This window comes from Lampetra fluviatilis, chromosome 4, assembly GCF_964198595.1.
Source record: "Lampetra fluviatilis chromosome 4, kcLamFluv1.1, whole genome shotgun sequence".
NCBI lineage: Eukaryota > Metazoa > Chordata > Hyperoartia > Petromyzontiformes > Petromyzontidae > Lampetra > Lampetra fluviatilis.
In genome coordinates this window covers 13,038,589-13,060,666 of record NC_136278.1, presented here as the reverse complement: position 1 = coordinate 13,060,666, position 22,078 = coordinate 13,038,589, and the positions used below count along the sequence as shown (strand labels likewise).

The 22,078-nt window shown below is 44.0% G+C and overlaps 1 protein-coding gene across 1 annotated transcript; it reads right to left on the bottom strand.

Moving 5' to 3' along the window:
- Window positions 1-638: 638 nt before the first annotated feature.
- Window positions 639-20,975, bottom strand: KIFBP (kinesin family binding protein). Its single transcript, XM_078855609.1, has 7 exons — window positions 20,460-20,975; window positions 19,443-19,541; window positions 19,209-19,288; window positions 17,605-17,788; window positions 15,862-15,943; window positions 13,321-13,433; window positions 639-8,381 (listed from the first exon to the last, which is right to left on the bottom strand). The coding sequence occupies exons 1-7, from the start codon at window positions 20,973-20,975 to the stop codon at window positions 7,455-7,457; spliced, it is 2,001 nt and encodes a 666-aa protein (XP_078711735.1). The 3' UTR covers window positions 639-7,454.
- Window positions 20,976-22,078: the final 1,103 nt, after the last annotated feature.

Below are 22,078 nucleotides of genomic sequence, written 5' to 3'. Positions count from 1 at the left end.
ACAGAACATGAAATAACTGCTGGTATACACTCCTCAATGCCTTCGTTTTCTTGACGAAACCTGACTTCGACCCCAGTATTTTTTTAACAAGCTGGTTTTCATAGCTTATCACAAGTATGCATTCCTTTGTAGGCAATGACGAATCTTGGAACGTAGACCACAATGGAGTAACAATGGTGGACCCACCTGACGTAACTTACTGGAAGCTAGACCACATCTTTTTAAAATAGTGTTTATAAAATGTTTTGCTCAAGATGGGATTTTTAAAAATGTATTCTTGTCTTGCTGCTTATAGTGTTTGTCATGGAACGCCAAAACAGTCGGAAGTTTAGTTGTAAGTATGAACTGTTATTAGTTTTGACAGGTATGCCATGCAGATAATGTGCTGTGCTATGTTTGGTCCAAACACAATGTCCCCGATTGCCTTTAATTGTTGGCCAATCATATCTTCTTTTTTTACATTTTAGAATAGCTCCTTATTCCAACTAAATGCGTAATGGAGAACCCGAAAACGGTACAGAAAAATAACTTGTAAATATTATCACCCCTATCAACTCACTCGAAACCTACAAATCATTCAATAACATTCATCGCCTGAATCTTGATAGTTGCAGTGACAATCACAGACAACACGATGATTGTGCCATGCGACTTCTTTATTCGTTTAACAAAAAAGGCTGCATTCAAGCATTCACAAATATTATTTCCTGTGGAGAATATAGGAAGAAGCAACACCAAACTATGTTATTTTATTTAAACTAAGCATTCTCACTGAAGGAATGTCACTATAATTCTAAATAAAGTCTGTTTTCCTTACTAACATGACTTCAAGCTTATTTTGGACAGCCCAGCACACAGTCTTGGTAAGTATCTGTTGTATTAATAGCTATTTGTTTTTGGGTTTGCATCTTCCTTGAGGCAGGGGTACAAGTGTAATATTGTACAAGCCGAGCACAGACACAAAGCCACAACACTAAACCCCACGTACACGTTTTCCAATATGTAATTAAATAGGACATTGCAACAACAGTACTTGTGTTACTTTTAAACGCACTTGCAATATTTTTTTATATTAAATCCCCTTGACGTTACACATTTAGATAATAGGTTAATACTGGCTGCTAAGCGGTGTTTGAAAAATAAACTAATCAAACATGAGAAACAATTATGATGCTTGGACAATGTCTGTTCATGATGAAGTGATGCTACTTAATAATCAACGAGAATCCAGTGCACAAGAAAGAACGTACAATTTGCAACAAAAACATCAACGATAGAATTCCTACCATCTGAAAACACGAGCACAATGTGAAAAAACATTGATGACACAATTCTATTTGTATCTCAATGACACTTTCAACTTCATGTCAATTGACAAAGGATTAATTGAGAACTCTCCTGGATGAATCCTTCACCCCATGTTAGAGCCGTCACAGAACTACTTCTCAAATATCTTTGGAGGGGGCACCTGTCCACCCAGTCTACTACAGGGAGTAAATGTTCATTGCGTGACAGTCAACCCGATATAAATTCAGTGCAAGACCAAATAAAAATAATTGGGTACAGTCAGTGGTAACCAAGGGTGAGATCATACACTGCCCTGGATATCTGATTCTAATAAAGCCTGGCCCTCGGTAGTGCTGGCTCGGCACTCTTAAGCCACCCGGCAACCGCTAAAAAATGTGCCAAGATGAAAAATATATCAATATTAACATTTCACAGCATTATGGGAAAATATGAACTCACAGGGTAGCCTAACAGAAAGTATTTACAGTATATAAATAGCAGCTCAGTCTAGACAATATATTTGACATTTTACAGATTACGTTGTTAAATATTAAAGTTCAGTATAGCATCGATTCTACTTCATGCTAATTCCACCTTAACGAACAACCCATTTGTCAATCCGCTGCTGAATGAGGGCTCCCCATGCCGTGCAGGCAGTGAGGGTTATTTGGCCAGACTTCACCGCACCGGTCGGTGTGGGTTGGTAAAGGTGTGCGCAGTAGAGGACATGGAATTTGCTGCACTGCCCTCGATCGCCTGTTCATGCATGGTGGTCACCCACACGAGCACTCTCCAGGATCAACACTGCTAAGCTTACCAAGTTTGAGAGGATTGGGCGAGCATAGCGTCGTCCAATCAGTGCCTCCCATGCCTTGAAGAACAACAAGCAGTATCAATTTCCTTTGATCGTCTTAAGCCAGTGTACATTCCAATTACTTACATGGTGGACAACTCGATCCATGAACCAACTTTGAACTTTCCACAAAACGGTGCACACCTAGAGGCATTAATTGTATTGACCTCGAAGAGACGAATGGATGAACAGACTTAACCAGTAATTAATATGGGTCCTTTCTTGCCAGTATTAAAATATAACAATATTGTTATTTTAGCCAGTAATTATATGTGGAACGTCAAGATTGAGAATTTGCTGGTCCACTGAGCTACTGCCACAATTGTTTATTTTTTTTATTGAGGCTCCACATTTTATAGGCGAGCGAATGAGCTTGTCTGTATACCAAGTCTCCCATTCAGCCTTGACAAACTCCAACAGTCCGTTGAAGGTAAATTTATGAGATCATCGCCAATGCAATTGATACCACCACACCTTTCCATTTGTTCCTTCTTTATGACGACACAAACACATAAGAACTACCAAAAGCTGCTTGGTCTTTAGTATTTCAACGACATTCACAGACACTTCAACAAGTTACTACTATCCTTTCAGCCACCAACCACCACCACATTATATCAACTGCTATATAATGTCCCATGCATAGTCAGGCATTTCAATGACAAAATACGATTAATGAGCACGAGATTTATTTATTGGATGAACCAAACCTGACCAACCAAAGATGTATCTAAAAGTGACTATTACTATCAAGTCGCATCCTGAATTGCTGATTGATTAATTAAATTGACAGATCACATTCAATGTCCCTGTATTTAAACAGCATTGAGTGGTGATTATCTCCATTGGCAATCCCTATGGCAGGAACCAGTAATTACACTGTAACAATTTTTTTTGTTCCTGGGTAATAAGTGTTATTTCCTCATTGCTTATGCTTCAAAAGTACAGAAAATGGCTATAATTCCCCACAAACTTTGCTTTTGTGACCAGGACAGTGATATTTTGATATTTACCCATTTTCAATGAGAAAATGGGCGAATTTGTGTCTTTTCGTTCACATAGTCAGAAAAAAACATGTGAATAAAAATTAGCATGTATTTATACTAAAGTTATACAAAAATGACAACAAAAGATTTATGAGTAGTTTTTCGAGATTTACGAATATACTATAAATCACGTTGATGAATCAGCCCCCATCATGTTCTCGTTATACTTTCCTTGGTAGTGGCGTTCAAAGTCCAGTATATCCTGGTGGAAGCGCTTGCCTTGCTCCTCTGAGTACGCTCCCATGTTCTCCTTGAATTTATAAAGATGAGCATCAAGGATATGGACTGAGGGGCATCCTACAGCCCATTTTCCCATAGTTCTTCACCAGTCTCATCACACTGCTAAAGATGGCGGTTGGTCGCCTTCCCCACTCTCTAGTGTATGTACTGCAGGAATCAGGTTAGATTAAATGTAGTCGTTTATAGAGTACTTGGTAGTTTATTTAGTAGTATATAGTAGTTTATATAGTAGTGTAGTAGTAGTTTATAGTAGTGTATTGTAGTGTATAGCAGCGTAGATGCATAGAAGGCGGGCGATTCAGGCAAGAGGCAGGCTTCGTGACTCACCGACTCAACTACCCAGCAAATACCCAGCACCCTGCAACTCCCCAGAAATTACCCAGCCAATATAAATGTATCACTCGGCCTTAAGATTTGCATTTAACTGCTCATATAGGACCCACCACTGCGATCTCTACATTGGGTCAAACGTAACATCTCTTAATGATTGATGGCTTGTGCATCAGATCTTATTTATTTACGATGGTGTTTTAAGAACAAATGTGACCTAAGGTCCTCGCTGATTTACCAGCTTCACATTCCTTATTGCCGTAAAAATACTGTAGGAAGGTCCTTTGCTGTTGATGCCCCCAGAGTCTGGAATGCTATCGCCAATAAACTGAAACTTGGATCATTACCCGTGAGATCTGCACTCAAAACTGCTCTTGAGAAGCTGTACACCCCCTGTTGCCACTGCTATGCTGAGTGGCCTGAAATCAAATGCATCTCTCCGGATATCCACTGCAAAGTATGATCTTGAGTTTTGATTATAGTGTGTTGATCTTTAAAGGTGCATTGAAAATGTTTGATACTACTGCTGTTATGGAGTGACTCATGCTGCCAGCTATGGCTGCACAGATGGGTCGTACATGTTATGTATATCGTTTATTGTTCAATTTGAATCACAGTTCCTATGATTACTATTACATTGTTTCTATAGCTTTATTTTGGTGATTTCAAAAACGTCTGGTTAAGCCATGTTTGTTTGTTGAAGTTTAGAACTGAAACTGAACCAGCTCCACGTAGTTTTCAACCTTGTGATTACCCAGGAAGCCACGAACCACTGCGACAAAGCTGTTCCAAGCCGATTTCTCCTTACTAGTGACCTTCTTGGGGAATTCATTTCACTCCAGAATCTTCTTTATCTGTGGTCCGACGAAGACACCGGCTTTGACCTTTGCCTCAGACAGCTTAGGGAAGAAGTCTTGAAGGTACTTGAAGGCTGCCAACTCCTTATCTACGGCTCTGACAAATTGTTTCATAAGGCCCAATTTGATGTGCAGTGGGGGTCCATCAGTGGCTCTCACTTGACGTTGTTCCTCCCCACAGAGAACTCGGTCTGCTGGGGCTAGTCCCGCCTGTGGTAGTGCGCCTTGGTGTCTAAACCTTTTGTAGTAAATGTTGTATTACATGTTCATTTTGATTCATATGTTGTTTTTCTGACTTTATGTGAACGAAAAGACACAAATTCACCCATTTTCTCATTGAAAATAGATAAATTTAAAAATATCACTGTCCTGGTTACAAAAGCAAAGTTTGTGGGAAATAATAGCCATTTTCTGTAATTTTGAGGCATAAGCAATTACGAAATAACACTTACTACCTAGGAACAAAAAGTGTGTTACATAGTGTTATTGTTCAATGATTATAATAATGATTATAATCATTGAATTACTGTTGATTATCCATAAACTTATTTAATATTTTCCATAAACGTATTCAAACTTTCTACAAGGAAAAAAAACCCAAGTCCACCTCGAACTGGAATTTTACATTATAACATTCCAAATGTGAATTAGTTGCTGGCGAGACGCTCACCAGTTCACATCACACCTCCCATCAGTACCCAGGTCTCACCGGGGGAAGCCAATGATGCAACCACCATCCAGTGTGCATGCCGTTGGGGCTGCACTCCCAGTTATAAAACGCAATGTCGAGGTTCTGTCAGCAGCTTCATCAGCATTTATCACTTTTCAACATACCGCTAACATAATTTGTCTACAGGAAACTCATTCCAACCGAGGAATCCATCCATTAAACACGTCGATGCCTTCAACTTAAAGTAAAACTTTTTTTTATTTTACCAGGTAAGGCCCACTGAGATGTAAAGCGACCTGGTCACAAATTATTGCTCAACGAAGTGGCTTATCACGTGGAAATGTATCACAGCCAAATACTAAAACACATGTTGATTCTAAATGTGGGGGGAAAAACCGGAGGACCCAGAGGAAAATCCATGTGACCACGGGGAGGCACACGCAAACTCCAAATATATACCAGGCGTCAGGGTCGGGATCGAACCCATGACCTCCTTCATACCAGGCGAGGGAGTTAACATCCCGCCCCTATAGCGTCCCTCATTCCAAGCATTACTCGAGTGGTACGGGTCATCCGGCGACCCAGTGGTATCAGACCATCTCACTGAATCACCAGACGTCCCAGATAGGAGGCGGCAACAGAGGAGCTTGGCTTCACCAGATTTAGTCGGAAATGGGGAGTCTTAATTCGGCGACCTGGAAGCGGCTCGGCAGCCACCGGTACAAAGTTGCGCAACGTTCACGTGAAACCAAGATCTACCACAAGTTAAAAGTCGTCGCCCTTTCCCAAACTGGACAAAGACTTAACCCTTGCTGCGGGCAAGTGGCCAACATCACTGCCCTCTGTGTGCTTCAAAGTCTTGCAATGTCCAATCCTCCAACATAGATCACCAGAAGTGGAAGATATCCTGAGTGTCAAACAAAGCTGGCTTCTGACGAGGCTACAGCACATATGAACAAGTGCTGATGCCTACAACATGAATCGAGAACTTTTTTTTTTTTACTTGAAGACATTGGCAGCTTTACTGAACTTGACAACCACCTATGACAGTCGGGAACAGTGGCCTCCTTAAGATGTTCAGAATCCTGCTGAGATGTGTGGTTTATATCATCAAACTACTTCTGCATGACAGGTGGTTCAGAGTATACATGGGGAAAAAACAAATGCTCTGAGGAGGTAAATCCTTAGCCACATGCTTGTGGCTACCTTGTTTAACCACTACACCAACAACCTCCCACACACCCACTAAACGATGACATCAACAGGCTGCCAGGCTGCTGGAAGATGCAGCGTCTTCTGCCGAGTGTTACCAAGATGGCGTCGAGTGTGTTACATCGTCACAATGCTAGTGCTGCCACGAACTGAAGATTTGCCTCAAAAGACAAGAGGGTGAGACACGATCCGCATATTAGGCAATGCGCGTCATCTCAGGAGCTAACCAACTCCCATCCCCCTTAGCCACCAGTTCCATATATCCGTCGGAAGGCTGCGAATGGTACGCTACCGGGAGAGGATTTGCGACAACCAAAGTCTGTGCTGCACGTTGCTTTCTTTAGCCCACCTACTGCTGCACTGTCATCACGGCACCCACCGTGGACCAACGTGCCACGCCAGGATGTACCAGCAAGGTCTTCGTGGCACGAGTGACTTGCATCGTCAACAGGAACCGAATCCTCGTGGCCGACCCCACGATCTGCCCAGCTGGGTTTGAACTTCGGCGCCGTGCCTTGACTCTGCTCAAACCAGGTTCCAAACTGGCCAAGGCCTGTTTGTAGCAAGCCTGCACTGGATGGGCTTACGCAACAACTAGAACTGTAACAGCGGCACAATACAGACAATGAAGCACATTGTTTAAAACTATCCACCAACCAAGCTTAAGGTGGTCTGAGGACCGTGCATTCTGCAAATGATAAAAAACAAAATTACATTGTATTGGAGCACTTATTGGAAATAATAGCGGTCAAAAGAATGAGAACATAGAGGCTGATTTTGACCCGTTTAAATTAACAAATTGGCATGCAAAAAAACTAAACCCTCACTTGAAAATAAAAACTAAATTGTATCACTCCAATTACAGACTCGTCAAACACTTAGATGTAGTTCCCCATGATTAGATAATTGGAAATAGTGCTCTTGCAGTCATGTACAGGAAACACACACATGTGACGGCTCTAGTTGAAGACCTGGCTGCCAGCAGCCATGTGCTGTATCTTGGCAGGCAGCAGAGTGACCATTTCCCTGCTGAGCTCCAGCTCGGGCTGTGCCACTTCCTCGACGTCTGGATTCTGGTCGCAGTAATCCACCACATAACGGTAACACTCGAGCGACAGGCGCGCGTTGGCAAGCCTGCTCGCCGTGTCGGACACCATCAATTTGCTGTGCAGCCGACCCATGCGGAACTTTGCCACAAGCGCCGGGCGGACCACATCGATGTCCAGTGTCGCTGGCGTTTCGCCCCGCGAGTTACAGAGCGAGTCCAGGAACTTCTGGTAGTGCGTAAGGGCCGCGCGCGCCAGCAGATTGATCTTCTTGACGGTGTGTGGCTGCAACTGCTCCGCGTGGTTCGCCAACGCCACCTTGAGATCCATCATGTCGTAGTACGTGTCGGCCACCTCAAAGCACAGCTGGCGACACGCCGTCAGGTAGAACTGGGGGTTGAGCTGCGTGTAGAGGCCCTCCAGCATGTCCACACGTCGCTTCTGCATGCGGCAGCGCCTCTCCAGATCTTCCTCGAAGAAGGCGAGTGCTTTGAACAGTGCACTCTGATCACGCACTATCTGCACGTAGTCGCTGGCATGGCCGTCCAGCACGAAGAATTCCTTGGCTTGTGTCACACGTGCCTGCCCAAACAGGAATATTTCTCGCGCCTCCTGGAAACTGAGTGCTTTGCGGCATGGAACACGCTCTTCTGCTCCCGCCAAGGCCTCCAACATATCGGCAACACTCACCAGGCTGCTGAACTTTATATCTGCACCGTCGCTACCTTCATTGTTTCCATTCCAGTCCCCGTCCATGTCACCATTACCCTGCTCGTGCTGGCGCTGACGCTCTGCGTGCAATTCTGACTGCCGCTCAGTGTCCAGCTCGCTGATGTCATCCTGCAGATACATGTAGAAAAGGTCACATTTAATGTTTACTTTAAAAAACAATGAGTTCAAGAACTACATCACCTACTAACTGCCATAACGTTTAAGTACATATTTTCCCTGCACTATGATTACATTTAAAAAAATTCGACTCAATGCTTTTAACCATGTTACTTCAAATCAAGTTGACCCAAATTTTGCATTTCAGCAAACGTCAAAGGGTTTGCATTCCTCATACTAAAGAAATTAATTCACTCTTTCCCGAAACAATTTACATCTCCCGACATGTACATCTAAAAAGTTTGCAAAGAAGCATGAAGAGGCAGGCGCACGCTTGGAATAACTCTGGCACGGGAAGAGGAACACGTGGATTTGAGAATCTGCCTGTTAAGAAAAGTGAGCTTGGGTAGGACACGTCGCTAGAAGGGATGAAGACAGACAAAGGAGGAAACGTGCCCAAGAGGGCAGACATTATGGAGATGGAGCAATGGAATCAGCTCATGTGTCAGAGCATGATAGTTTCGTTGCGAGACTGTGAAAGATTGGCGATGGCTTGAGGAGGGCTTCATCCTGTAGTGGATATTTCATGGCTGTCGGTGAGGACTGTAACCAGATCATGAACAATTTCCAGATTTTAAAGGAATATTCATTTTTATTGCTACATAATGATGATATTGCTAAATCACAAACATTATTCTTGCTAAATCACATACATTCATTAAGAATAATTTAAATTATTTAATTAAATCACACACTAACCTAAATATATGATATGTACATAATAAAGGTGTTTTTGGGTTCGATCGCGTAAATATAAATGTGACGTAAACCCACCAGAGCCAATGAGTAAGGTTTGTCACATATTGGCACGTTTTGTTTACGTGATAAACCATACTAAATTGGCTCTGTTGGGTGGTGGTGAGTTAACGACACATTTATATTTATGCCATATAACCCAAAAAACCTTTATTATGGATAATAATGTTAAACTATATGACATATATTTCGATTTAAAGCTTTCGTGACTGCAGGGATTCATCTTCTTGGTTCTTTCGGTAAAGTCACGTAGAATGGAAATAATAAAATAATAAAAATAAAACATAATAAAATAATTATCACGACGTTTCGGCCACAACGCAAGCAGCCGTCCTCAGGTGGAGAGCAGGTCTGTCGAGTAAACAGAGTCTGAATGAGACTGTCTACTCGACAGACCTGCTCTCCACCTGAGGACTCTGTCTACTCGACAGACCTGCTCTCCACCTGAGGACGGCTGCTTGCGTTGTGGCCGAAACGTCGTGAGAATTATTTTATTATGATTTATTTTTATTATTTTATTATTTCCATTCTACGTGACTTTACCGAAAGAACCAAGAAGATATATGACATATACTTGCTAATCAAGAATGGCATAGCTTAATAAAACGATAGAATGCATGTTTAAAAATGTGAAACACTGAGCAATGAATTACTCTTGCTTAGCTTTTAGCTTGCTTGCCTTGCTTGCCTTGCTGGTTTACAGAGATGAGAGTTGCTGGCATGCAGGCCTGGGAATAAAGTATCCCCCAAATCGCTGTGCCTACCTCATTAAGTCAAATAGAGCATTACAGCTAAAGGTAGATTTATATAAAATGTTATTGAATGTAATTGTTATTGTAATAAGTCGACGCTGCAGTGGCTGATGAGAACTGCGAGCTGTTTGAGTGGTGCAAGTTCGAGCATTTTCTCTGTGAAGTGGTGCAGTAACCTACGCAGGTGGGCAGATTGTCGAACATGCAGATAATGAGATGACTGCCAAAATCGAGCATTCAGTCACGGTGCATGCGCGACAATCAATTGGGAGTGACTGAGCTGCGATAGGCTTAGCGTGCACATGTGGAGAAGTGCAGTATCACTCGTGGAGTGGCAGAATTGCCACCTTAAGATTGGTGGGACTTGCACACATGGAGGGGGAATGACATCTCCCCAGCAGGCGATCCATTGCTTGCACACCACTGATTGATTTGGCATGCATTTTAGACCAAGCAGGATATTGTTAAGAACTGTGTGCAGAGTTATAATTTAGAAGAATTCGGTACTCAACCAGGTGTAATGGAATTAGGTGGAGATGCTCACTCATTGGAGATAGGGATAACCAGGGGATGTGTCTAAAAGGAGACCTCACAGCACAGATAACACACAGCGTTGGTGTACGGTGCTTTTTTCTGGATTTTTTTCCTGGATTTTCTGTTTGCACTGAGTCACATAGTCACTTTAAGATGTTTTCTTGTTCATGTTTTTGTTTTTTGTTTGTTGCGGTTGCACCCGATTCAAGAGCCGAATGGCACACAGGGCTATACCTAATAAATGAACTTGAACTTGGAGACACCAAGCTACAGTGGAGGTGAGTTCCACCACCAATAATGTTCACAGCAAGGGTGGGGATCGAAAGAGAGCTGAATGAAACTCAACATCCACTCGAAACTGTAATCACAGCTTTACGCTGCGATTACGATCCTGCACTACACAGTAGTTTGATGGTATAGTTTAACCCTTTCCCATTCCGATGATGTACAAGTACGTCGAAAATATGTCATCAGTTTTTCTTCCGATTCAGAAGCAAAACTAAAATAAAATAACCTTATCGATACCAATGCTCCCACAAGGCCATGCAGGAGGGCGTGTGCCACAGTTTGGTGCCAGGTATCATAGAGTGTGGTCGTGTCACTACGGTTCTCTTCGGCAAGTACAATGTTTTTAAAAACAGTGGCGCTACGCCTCTCTAAGTAAAATTAACGCTGGACCGCTTGCGTGTTTCGAGATTCGGCAGTGAACAGGACACCCACCCTGCAACTTTCAGTCGTCTCGGAACGGGGAAAAGGTTACTGTGCTGTACACCAGCGTCCTTGAAGTAATAGGGATTCCCAAAATGAAGGCGAGGGCCAAGATCAAGTCTAAAGCAGAGAAGGAACAGGGCGGGGCTAAGTGGAAGCAGCAGAAGGCTGCTCCCCGAACACCAGCCGGTGACAAAGAAGATGCGGCGTTACCCGACTTGCATTGTGGAACCCCTTTTCTTCTCTGTGGACTGGGGGGGATGAAGCATTGGTGAACTGGATATTGCAAAGCGTGGTGCTCGATGGTGTGGAGTTGTCGTGGCAACTGGCATTGCGTGCTGAATTGTGGGATGAGGTAGTTGGTGTGGGGTGCCATCTGGTGGATTGTGGAGGTGGTGCGTGAGGTAATCTTCGTGATGACAAGTGGGTGTTGAGTGGAGTGGCAGTTTTGGTTTGAGTGATGATAGTAGGCCACGAGGGCTCCACATTGATCTTCAGACTTTAAAGTCTAAACCAAGGCCAGGGGGAAATCGCAAGTGTGCGAAACCGAAGTGTTATCAAGATTACTTTTGCAGATAGTAGGGACTTCTCCATATCTGAAAAGCTAACCCAAGCAGCCTTCATATTACCATTGTGACCTCGATGGGCATATTGAGTAACAAAGATGCTGGTTGACTTTAGCACAACCGAACATTATTTTCACACCACCCTAATGCCACCTACTGATGCATTCGTGAACCTCATTCTCCTAAATGATGCACAAAGCAGCACTTGTACAAAACCAATTATCTCCCTTGTTTATTCATATTACAGTATCTGTGGAAAGTGCTATTGGCAAGCACCTGATGTCAGTGTAGAACAGTATTTGACATTCCATATGATTCTGACGCTGGGGTACAGTTTTCTATTACAATATTTATTAAAAAAGAAAAACCAAACTAAAAAAAAAGAAACTATTTTAATTTAACCAGGTAAGACCCACAGCTATATAGCTCTTTTCAGAAGCGATCTGGCCACAAATGTTAGCTCAACAAAGTGGCTTATCGTGTGCAAAAGTATATCAGCCAAATTCTTAAACACGTTTATAAATGTGGAGGGGAAAACTAGAGGACCTGGAGAAAAATCCATGCGACCATGGGGAGAACATGCAAACTCCAAATATACAGCATGCGTCACAGGGTTGGGATCGAGCCCATGACCTCCTGTATATCAGGTAAGGTAGTTAACATCTCACCACCGCAGCACCCTGTGGCAGCTTAACCATCCCGGCAGTTTACATCATTCTTCTTTGCTAAAACTTGTAATTACACTATGAGTTACTCCCAAAGTGAACCTTAATCCTAACGACAGACTTGACCCTGTCTCTAATCCTGACACCAATCTTTATCCAAACCTTGACTCTTACCTAAACCTCATAATTGCTATGAGAGTACTTGTGTAGAGGAGTAAAATGGGGACGTGACGTCAGGTGTGCCGTTTAGTGCGATGACGTCACGTCTCCTAGGGTACTTAAGGGATACCCCGTGACGTAAGCGGGGTCACTGTGGGAACGGGTAGAGTAAGCAGGGTGAAGAGGGAACCAGGGGTAGAGAGAGGGATTGAATAGCGAGTCTGGGGAGAAGCCGGTGGTAGCAGGAGAGGTGCTTCTCTCTCCGGTCGGTGGAGTCGGCAGAGTCCACGATCCGACACGAGAGAGAGAGACCGGAGCTAGCCAGCAGGGACCCGGACTCAGAGTAGGACCACTAGCCCCAGGGATTTGTGTACCCTGTGTAATATTGATAAGCTTTAATAAACCCTGGTGGAAGCCCTTAACTTACCTCCGTCTCCGAGTACGTCCGTCGGAACTTCTCTACACTTGTACACCGACGTCCGGATAACATATTCGGACCCCGGAGACCAAATTCAATGTGCTCACATTGCTCGTCCCTCCCGTGGCGCGCACACGGCATGTTCCATCACTCATACAAACAGGGCCGACGAGCACTACCATGGTACGATTCCTGGTGACGCCAATGCCACTCTCCCCAAGCGACCCGGATCATTGTAGACTCTGTTACAGAGATCAATGATGATATAATCATCATGTATTTGAGAGATGTGGCCAAGTTAATTGTGTGCGTGTGTTTTAGTTAAGGGCCCACCTCTAGCTGCTTGCGCGAGTCCTCCAGCAGGTTCAGGCAGTACTTGATCCAGCAGCGCGCCACTTCCGCCTGTCGTTGGGCAATCCTCTGCGCGCAGTCCATATCTTCCGCCTCTGCAATAATGTCACATATCAGTGTATTTACAAAAATCATGCATACAGTGCACATCCTTCATTTAAAACTAAAATCCCATTCAGGCACCAAAGTTGCCCTTTCAGTAATATGCATTGATGTAGCACAGTTCCATTATTGGCAGAGCCAACATTGGAAAGGCCGCATTCCAATACTATGGACAAACCTTTCCACAGGATGGCCACTATAAATATACAGTGAACCCTCGCTATGCGCGAGTTATTAATTTCTGCGGTTCGCATATTCACGAGTTACTAAATGTATACTACTAATTTCCTTTTCGCAACTCGTCGGACTCCAGTATTCGCGAGTGTACGACGTGCCAGACCACCGACACCGGGGAGGTGTGCGCAGAATGTTGTTACATTTGAAACTGTCTGCGAAGATTAGGCACGACCCCTCGGCTGCCCGCTTAGTCCTTAGTCTCACAGTAATCGCGCTCCGAACTAGCGATTGTGCATTTTTATTCTCCATGTACTTCAGTCGACTTGGACATTTTGGCATAAACGGGCTGACTGTGAGGTCTATTAAAAAGGAGGCGAATGAAATCAGGGAAATTGTTGTGGCGAGTGCTCCCCAATTGTACAAAAATTATAACAACTGTGCGTTATCAAACACCTGCATCTCTCAAGAAGTCATCCTTCTGAATTCCTCACCATCAACACCACCTCGATCGTCGTCAAATCATCATAATCAAAGGTAATAAAAACACTTTGTTCTTTATAATGTATTATTTATGAATTGTCGTGATCAATGGCGGCGGAAAGGTCAAGAAGAATGAGAATTGAAGTGACATCAGCATGGAATGAGTTTAAAAGATGGTCCTCGACATTGAAAAGGGCTGTTTCGGTGGAATGGAGAGGACAAACCCCAAATTGGAATTGGGGATAGAGGGAATGAGAAGAAATGTAGAGTGAGAGCCGGTAATGAACAAGACATTCCAGAATTGTATAAAAGCAAGGCAAAATAGATATAGGGCAGTAATTGCCTGGAATGGTGGGGTCAAGGGATGTTTTTTTGAGGAGATAAAAAATGATGGCGGATTTGAAGGTGGAGGGAAGACACCAATGTAGAGAGGGGAGTTGAAAAGAGACACAAGGTAGGGAATGATCAAGGGGAGAGGGAAAGGAAAAAGGGATGCAGGAATGGGGTCAAGGGGGTAAGAGGCAGGGTGAGTTTTGAAAATAACAATGGTAGAGCTCAACTCGAGACGTCATGAAGGCGGAGAGAGGAGGGACAGTGGAGCATGGAGGAGAGGAAAGTGCAGAAATTTGAGCTTTGGGGAGAGGGGTAGACACAAGGGTCGACCGAATGAGCTCAATCTTACAAACAGTGGGAGAAACCAAGAGCAGAAGGAGTATTGGGAGGATTGCACAAGTTTTGTTCTTTGTTATTTTGGTTTAACACGTAGGCTTTCGCGACCAATATCATCCATAAGAGGTTTTTTTGGGTTAAAACATCAGAGAATGCAGAAACCTTGTTTAATGGGGACAGCGATGCCTCAGATTATCTGAGCTTTGTGGTTAGAATCAAGTTAATATCACAATTATCAAAGTGCAAATTATAATTTTGTAGAAATGTTTGTATCACATTGAAACAATTAATGGACAGTAAACATGATTGGCAAAGGATGTGATTACAATTGTGGTTGACAAACACTTTCATTCCAAATACAACTGTCAGCAGTAGCAGAACACACGTGCCAACAAGGACACAATTTATTTTGATAATGTTGAAGTTCTGTGCAAAACTAGCTACTACTAACCAAGACTAATTAGAGAATCTATCGAAATTGAAAGGAATAAAAAATACTCTTAACCATTCGAATAGCTACCGCCTTCGTGCTGCGTGGAAGCAAATCATCAAATAATACATTATTTAAATGCATGCCTATCTATAAAGGGCACCATACTTCAACAGGGATTACCGTTGGCACGGATATTTTGATACACACAATAGGCAGGAAGGACAAGTTCAAAGGGCTCACATAATGCACATGCATAATGTACGTTGACTCATTAATCCCCCTGCCTCTGCGCAAGAGCGCAGAAGTGTGGTCACCATATCCACGCCTCTATATAAGGAACAAAACAGTTAGACTTCTCCACAAATCTGGCTGTCGCCCGATGAAGCTAGTTGTAATTACTGGCGAAACGTTGTACTCAGATTGTAAATGTTGTGGCTTGACTCTCCAACACACCAGTGTGCTGTACTAGTGACGAATTGACATGTTCTGTTTACGTGACTACCCTTACTAGTTGGCTGTGTCGGGTGGTGGCGGGTTTTAACAACAGATTTATATATTTACGCGATCTAACCCAAAAAAACACTATTATGTTTGTTATTTTGGATAAAAATGAATGAAGAACCTGAATGGAATACAGAGTGGAGAACATTTGGCACACTTACCCTCGGTGTCCACAGAAGTCTTGGCCTGACCCAACACCACCTCTGCGGCTGCCAAACAGTGCCGCCCCACGCGGTACCGTTGCTGTAACAACCACAAGAAAACCACATGTGCATTAAATTCCTGCAACGCTGACCAGCGTGAGTTTGTCCTTACAAAAAAAAGATACTTCCGGTCGTCTCTCCATATTAAACATTATATTTCTTGAGGGCGCAATGCTCCTGTTGTGATTGTTAAAATGGGTTCAATGAAAATTTTATTTTAAAAAAGTGTTTTCATTTTGTTTCACAACCTATTTTTAAAACAAGCTACATTTTTATATTCTTTGGGTCTTTCGGTAAAGTCACGTAGATCTTACATTAGCATGCTAATTTCTCACATTAACATCACTAGCCCCGCCCACTTAGTTTATGACCCTTGGGCTACACCCATTTCAAACCTTTAAAACAGTCTGCTTTTAGCAGCTTTCCCCCTCTGTTTTCCTCCTGATGACGATCGCTTGTGTTATGATCGAACCGTCATAGTTTTTTGTTTATTTTATTTTTAATAATTTGAACATATCTACGTGACTTTACCGAAAGACCCAAGGAATATTAATTCCTGCAGTCACGAAAGCATTAAGTCAAGAAGCTAGATTTTGTTGATGAAACCATAACAGCAAATAACCATACTCTTTGGTTATTTCGGTAAAGTCACGTAGATAGGAAAATAAATAATAGTTTACGACGTTTTGATCGCAACAACAAGCAATCGTCTTCAGGTGAGAGAAGCATGCCATTGTGACGAGGCATTGTATCGATCCGAGAAGGGGGAGGGGAGGCCGTAACAGGCGAGAGGGTGGGGGTGAAATTCAAAGAGGGCTTAGGTGATCTATTGTTTATTTTCCTATCTACCTGACTTTACCGAAAGAACCAAAGAGTATGAATTCCCGCAGTCACGAAAGCTTCAAATCAAGAGCAAATAACCATTTCAGAGTTTCTTTAAACAAATGCTGCTGAATAATATTGGTCTGAAAAGCCAATATGCTGGTGGATTAAAAAAAGAAGTATGTGGAGAGATTAAGAGGTGTATGTCATTATATTCCCTCTTGTGGTTCAGTTGATTTCATGCATACGAGATTGAGATTTTAACATGCAAAGAATTGTAATCACTAAAAATAGAATGAGAGATGTATGGTAAATATTACTGGAGAGGTGGTGGAATTCATCCAAATTAAGGGCAGATCTAAATTTTGTGTGCAGCCATTGGTGACTGGGCTAAGACCCTCAAACTCTCACTATACAGTACTTGAGAACCATGTCTAATCACCGTGGCCGCCTGGATTAAAACCCAAGTTCAGTGATGTTATCAGTGCCAGGTGAGCGTGTGGACCTATAAGCCACCTGGTAACATCAAAATTAACATCAAGTATTGTTAACCTACAATAGAAAAATATTCCGTATTACTTTGTAAATGTATTATTTTTAAATATATAAAAGTGATTTACATCTGCTCCACCCCGCATTAAGTAACAGACATAACAATTCAATCTAGTTATTTTCTTTGGGTTAATTCACCGATAAAAATGTAGCTTACATTTAAGGCAAAACTGTATAAACAATAGATTTTTCAAAGCAGGCAGGTACCACTTGACCGAATTCAAAACTAATGTGGATCAGAGGTTTTGAAGGAAAAAAAAAAGAGGGAGATTGTAGATTAGATCAAGGGACATGCGGGAGTATTACTGAAAACATAAATGTACGCACGTGGGCCACGTAGTACTGGGAGAGAGTGGCGGCATTGGTCGCCCACTCAACAGGGTCGTAGTGCTGCCACTGGAGTTGACGCTGCAGTGTCAAATGGCAGTAGCGTGCAGCCCTCTCGTTCTCCTCGCCGCTCTTGTACGCCTGAGCCAGGTAGTAGAGGGTGTGGGTGTGCGCAAGCTCAAACCTGGACCAGAAACACACACAGGTTTGGGTTTGCCACGGCCACTTCATCATCTATCGTTCATCAAACATGTAACCTCCGATCGGCACGGTTGGCTAAGTACGGTGCACAAGAAGTTCTACATACATACGACACTTTAAAAAAAAACTTCTTAAGTTGGTTTCTGCAATACTCTTACATATAAGGCAGCAATGTGCGCCGTAATACTTACCATGATGTTAAAAGAGTGGCAGAAAAATGCTGGAGAAACGCCATACGTTGGTTAAAGCTACATGTTGTAGAGAAGCGTTGGTTCTGAGATATCATGTCCCACGTGAGAAACCTTCACCTGCACTGCCATGGAAAGTGTCCACCACCTTTCACTCCCGTTCCACGCTGCCCAGCATGTCTCCACTCATCAAGTCTTAATGTTGCTTACTCGTGCACGGTGGTGAACATGGGTCAATTAATCCACTACCCACAACAACAATGGTTACCTGACTGTACTGAACACAATTCTCAAACTAGGAGAATATCTAAAACAGCTTACTTACATCATGATGTGGTAGTTAGTGGCAGGGAGCCACTCTCCTCCCAGTGTTTGTGGATGAGAATTAGTCTCATGGAAGCTCATCTGCCTTCAGTTAATGTACAACCACCCAAATACCACCATACTATAGTGATTTCCATTGACCTACTGGAAACTTGTCTGCCAGTGGTAGTGAATGTTGTACTATAGAGATGACACATGCCTAGACCAGGGCCCCACTTTCATCTGGTTTTCTACTCATCATGTTGGTCATATGAAATTTAAGGACAGGGGCAGAAGGCCATAATCAGGGTAAGTGTTCAAAATATGCACCCCATATATGCATACCATTTTTTAAACACATTTTCCCCAAATGTAATTAAAACAATTTCACAATTGAATGTGTTTATGTTGACAAACGCTACTCAATCTTGCACCTCACACGCCTTGTAGAAAGACATTAATGGTAGTCCGCAGCAGGGGAAACATGGATGCATTTTACCTTCAAAGGGGTTCATCAGAGAACCAGCTGTCAGCCATAACGGTTCCTAGGCAATGGTAAATTCCTTGTGTGGTCTCTGCACATATAAAGTTTCCCCGCTTGGATTATCAATATTATAGCATTCATTTTTTTTGGTTGACCCTGAACCAGTGGGAGGAATTATACCAGGGGTCGGCAACCAAAATAACAAGAAAAGTCTATTATTTTCGGATTCTGTAAAAAAAATCAATATTTCAAGAGCCACAATGCGTGTAAATGCGAGACGGTGGGTCCTTAATAAGTAACGTCACGAAGCGGTCCTTAAAGAACCGCATGCGGTTCCGAAGCCACAGGTTGCCGATCCCTGAACTATCGAGTCCCATGGTAGGAAGTTTACGACATATACAACAGTACCTGGCATTGGGACAATTTACCTTAATCTTCGTTGTTGCTCCGAGCATTTGTCATCTTCTTTTGTAAACAAGTCGTGGATGTCTAACGGAGGAGTTCCAACCTGCAATAAAGTAAAACAACCACTTTGAATAAAAAGGCAAAGCAGTACCCAAAATAAAAAAAAATGTTTATCAATACTTTAACTGAGAAAAACAGCACCACCGATTTGTTGACCTGTAGTAAACCCTGTTTTTACGCAGGCAGTCTGTGCTCACCTCTTTCATGAAGGTCTTGTAAAGGGCCTCGGAATTCTCAAGAAGGACTCGTGCCTTGCTCATGTCGTCCCGGTTTGCCCACAGAATGCCCAGCTGATTCTGTGGAATGGACAATAAAACGTGTTTATTTAAGAGTGGCAATGTCTTTTTCCCTCAAAATCAGAAATGTAGAAGGTAAAGAAATATCACGGTCCAAATGGTGCTTTATAAAGTTAGGTCCATATACTTTGAAGGACTAATTCAGGCTTTGGTTGATCTATATTTTGGGTTGAATGACCAACTTTCTGACCAACCCATACTGAACATCTGATTCTGACCATATTTCACCACTCTGGTCAGTGGGACCATAGCTATCGGAGTATAGAGTTTGTCCAAAAATGTAATGTTGCTGGACGGTCTGCTGATAATGCAACAACCTATAACACCTGTGTTATGCATGATTGGGAAAACGAATAGATTCAGTAGAACGTCGTCGCATGTCCGACCCATATGGCGTGATGTTCTCTTCCTCGCCTGGTATGCAGGAGGTCGGGGGTTTGATTCCAACCCTGACACCTGCTGTATATTTGGAGTTTACATGTCTCTCTCTCTCTCCCCGTGGTCGTATGAATTTTTTTCTCCGGGTCCTCCACATTTAGAAACGTGCATTGAGATTATGAAGATTATTTTGCTGCTATGAATTTCCACATGATATTAAGCCATTTTGTTGAGCTATCACGTGGCCAGGTCGCTTCTGAAAAATAAGTTCACATCATAGGGCTTTACCTGGTCATACTTTTTTTAATGTTTAGTTTTATTTGTATATTTTAAATGATTTGCTTACCTTTCCGAAACTTGGCACTCCTATAAAAAGCACTCCTATCGTGTTTTTGTACCGTTTGTTGGAACGCTCTGACCCGCGAAAAAGAGCTTCACAGCTCATCGGATTTCTCCACGGATGGGACTGAATGATCGCGCGTGGGCTCTCCATCGATGAGAGGGCCGTGAAGGTGCGTGACATGGCAAGTGACCACCCACCTGCGCGTGCATGAGCACGGAGACGGCGTCGGGCGCCAGCCCCTCTGCGCGCAGGCCGCTCAGGCACGCCTCCAGGTGCTCCTCGGCGCCCGCCAGCTCCTCCGTCTCCATGAGGTTCACCCCGATCTGCAGCTCCAGCGCGGCGCTCAGCAGGCGCTCCCCGCGACCTCCCGGAGCGGCAGCCCCGGTGGCCTCCCACCCCTCGCCCTCCTCCCGCTGCTGCTGCTGCCGCTGCTCCTCCTCCTCGTCGCCGCCTCCTCCTCCCCCCTCACCGCGCCCGCTCAGCGCCCGCTTGAGCTCGTAGAGCAGCTCCCGCGCCGCGTACTTGGACTTGAAGGGCTCCCCGGGCGGGTCGCGCTTCGCCTCAACCTCGGAGAGGCGGCGCGCCTCCGCGTACTTGACGCGCCACTGCGCGAACTCCTCGCCGCCAACGCCGCCGTAGCCGCCGCCGTCGCCACCGCCGTCTCCTCCATCGCGGTGCTCCATTGCAGAGACGCGGTGGCGCGATGACGTCATAACGCCCCAGCGCAACCGCGTCCACAGCAGCGCGGCGGGGGTGACGTGATGACGTCATCACGCCCCAGCGCAACCGCGTCCACAGCAGCGCGTCCCCGCCGCCCGGGCGAGGATGACGTGATGACGTTATCACGCCCCAGCGCAACCGCGTTCACAGCAGGGCGGCGAGGGTGGCGTGATGACGTCATATCGGTCAAACGCAACCGCGTTCACAGCACCTCCCCGCGGCCCGGGCGAGGGTGATGTGATGACGTCATGTCGGTCAAACGCACCCGCGTTCAACGTCCCCGCGGCCCGGGCGAGGGTGACTTAATGACGTCCCCTACAGCCTTGAGTTCTTGTGACGTAACCGCGAAAACGTCACCACGGGCAGGGCGATGGGATACGATGACATCATCGCGGCGTAGCATGGGGACGTCACTACGTTTAAAAACGTACTCTTAGGTTTTTTCGGTAAAGTCACGTAGGTAAAAAATTTAAATAATAGAAATAAAATAATAATAATACATGAAAATAAATCAATTAACTCACGGCGTTTCGGAGGCCACACAGGTCCCCGTCTTCAGGTGAGACCTTCGCAGCTAAATTTACTGTATCAAGTGAGGAAAAATCCAAGAGACAAGCTCTTAAATACAAGTCAAGTGGGAGGGGTGAGGGGCTTATCTGAATGTGGTAGACAATGAATGGAACTGTGGGGGGGGGGCTAGAAGGGAACAATTGGTGCACCTCAACTCGGGGTTACGGCCGATGTTGGCTGCCAAATCCAAAATATAAAAAGCAGTAGTGTTAAACGCTGGATATGTCAACACTCCGTAAAGTAGACTAGTACCTGTCAAATAAGATGGTACACATATGCGTAGTTAAATTTTTTTACATGGTTAATAACAACTTTCCAATGGTTGCTCAATTTGTACCCATCATCACGGTTGAAGGTATGTCTGTGTTTGTATATCTGGATGGCTTCGTGTGCAAACCTTTGATGGTAGCCAGAAGGTTTGCAGAGCACCTTGGTCTCGAAAAAGACATGAGAGCCCACAGCGTTGTAGCAATGATCGGCAACGGCGGAAGACTCAATTTTGCCGTGTTTCAGATCTGACTTGTGC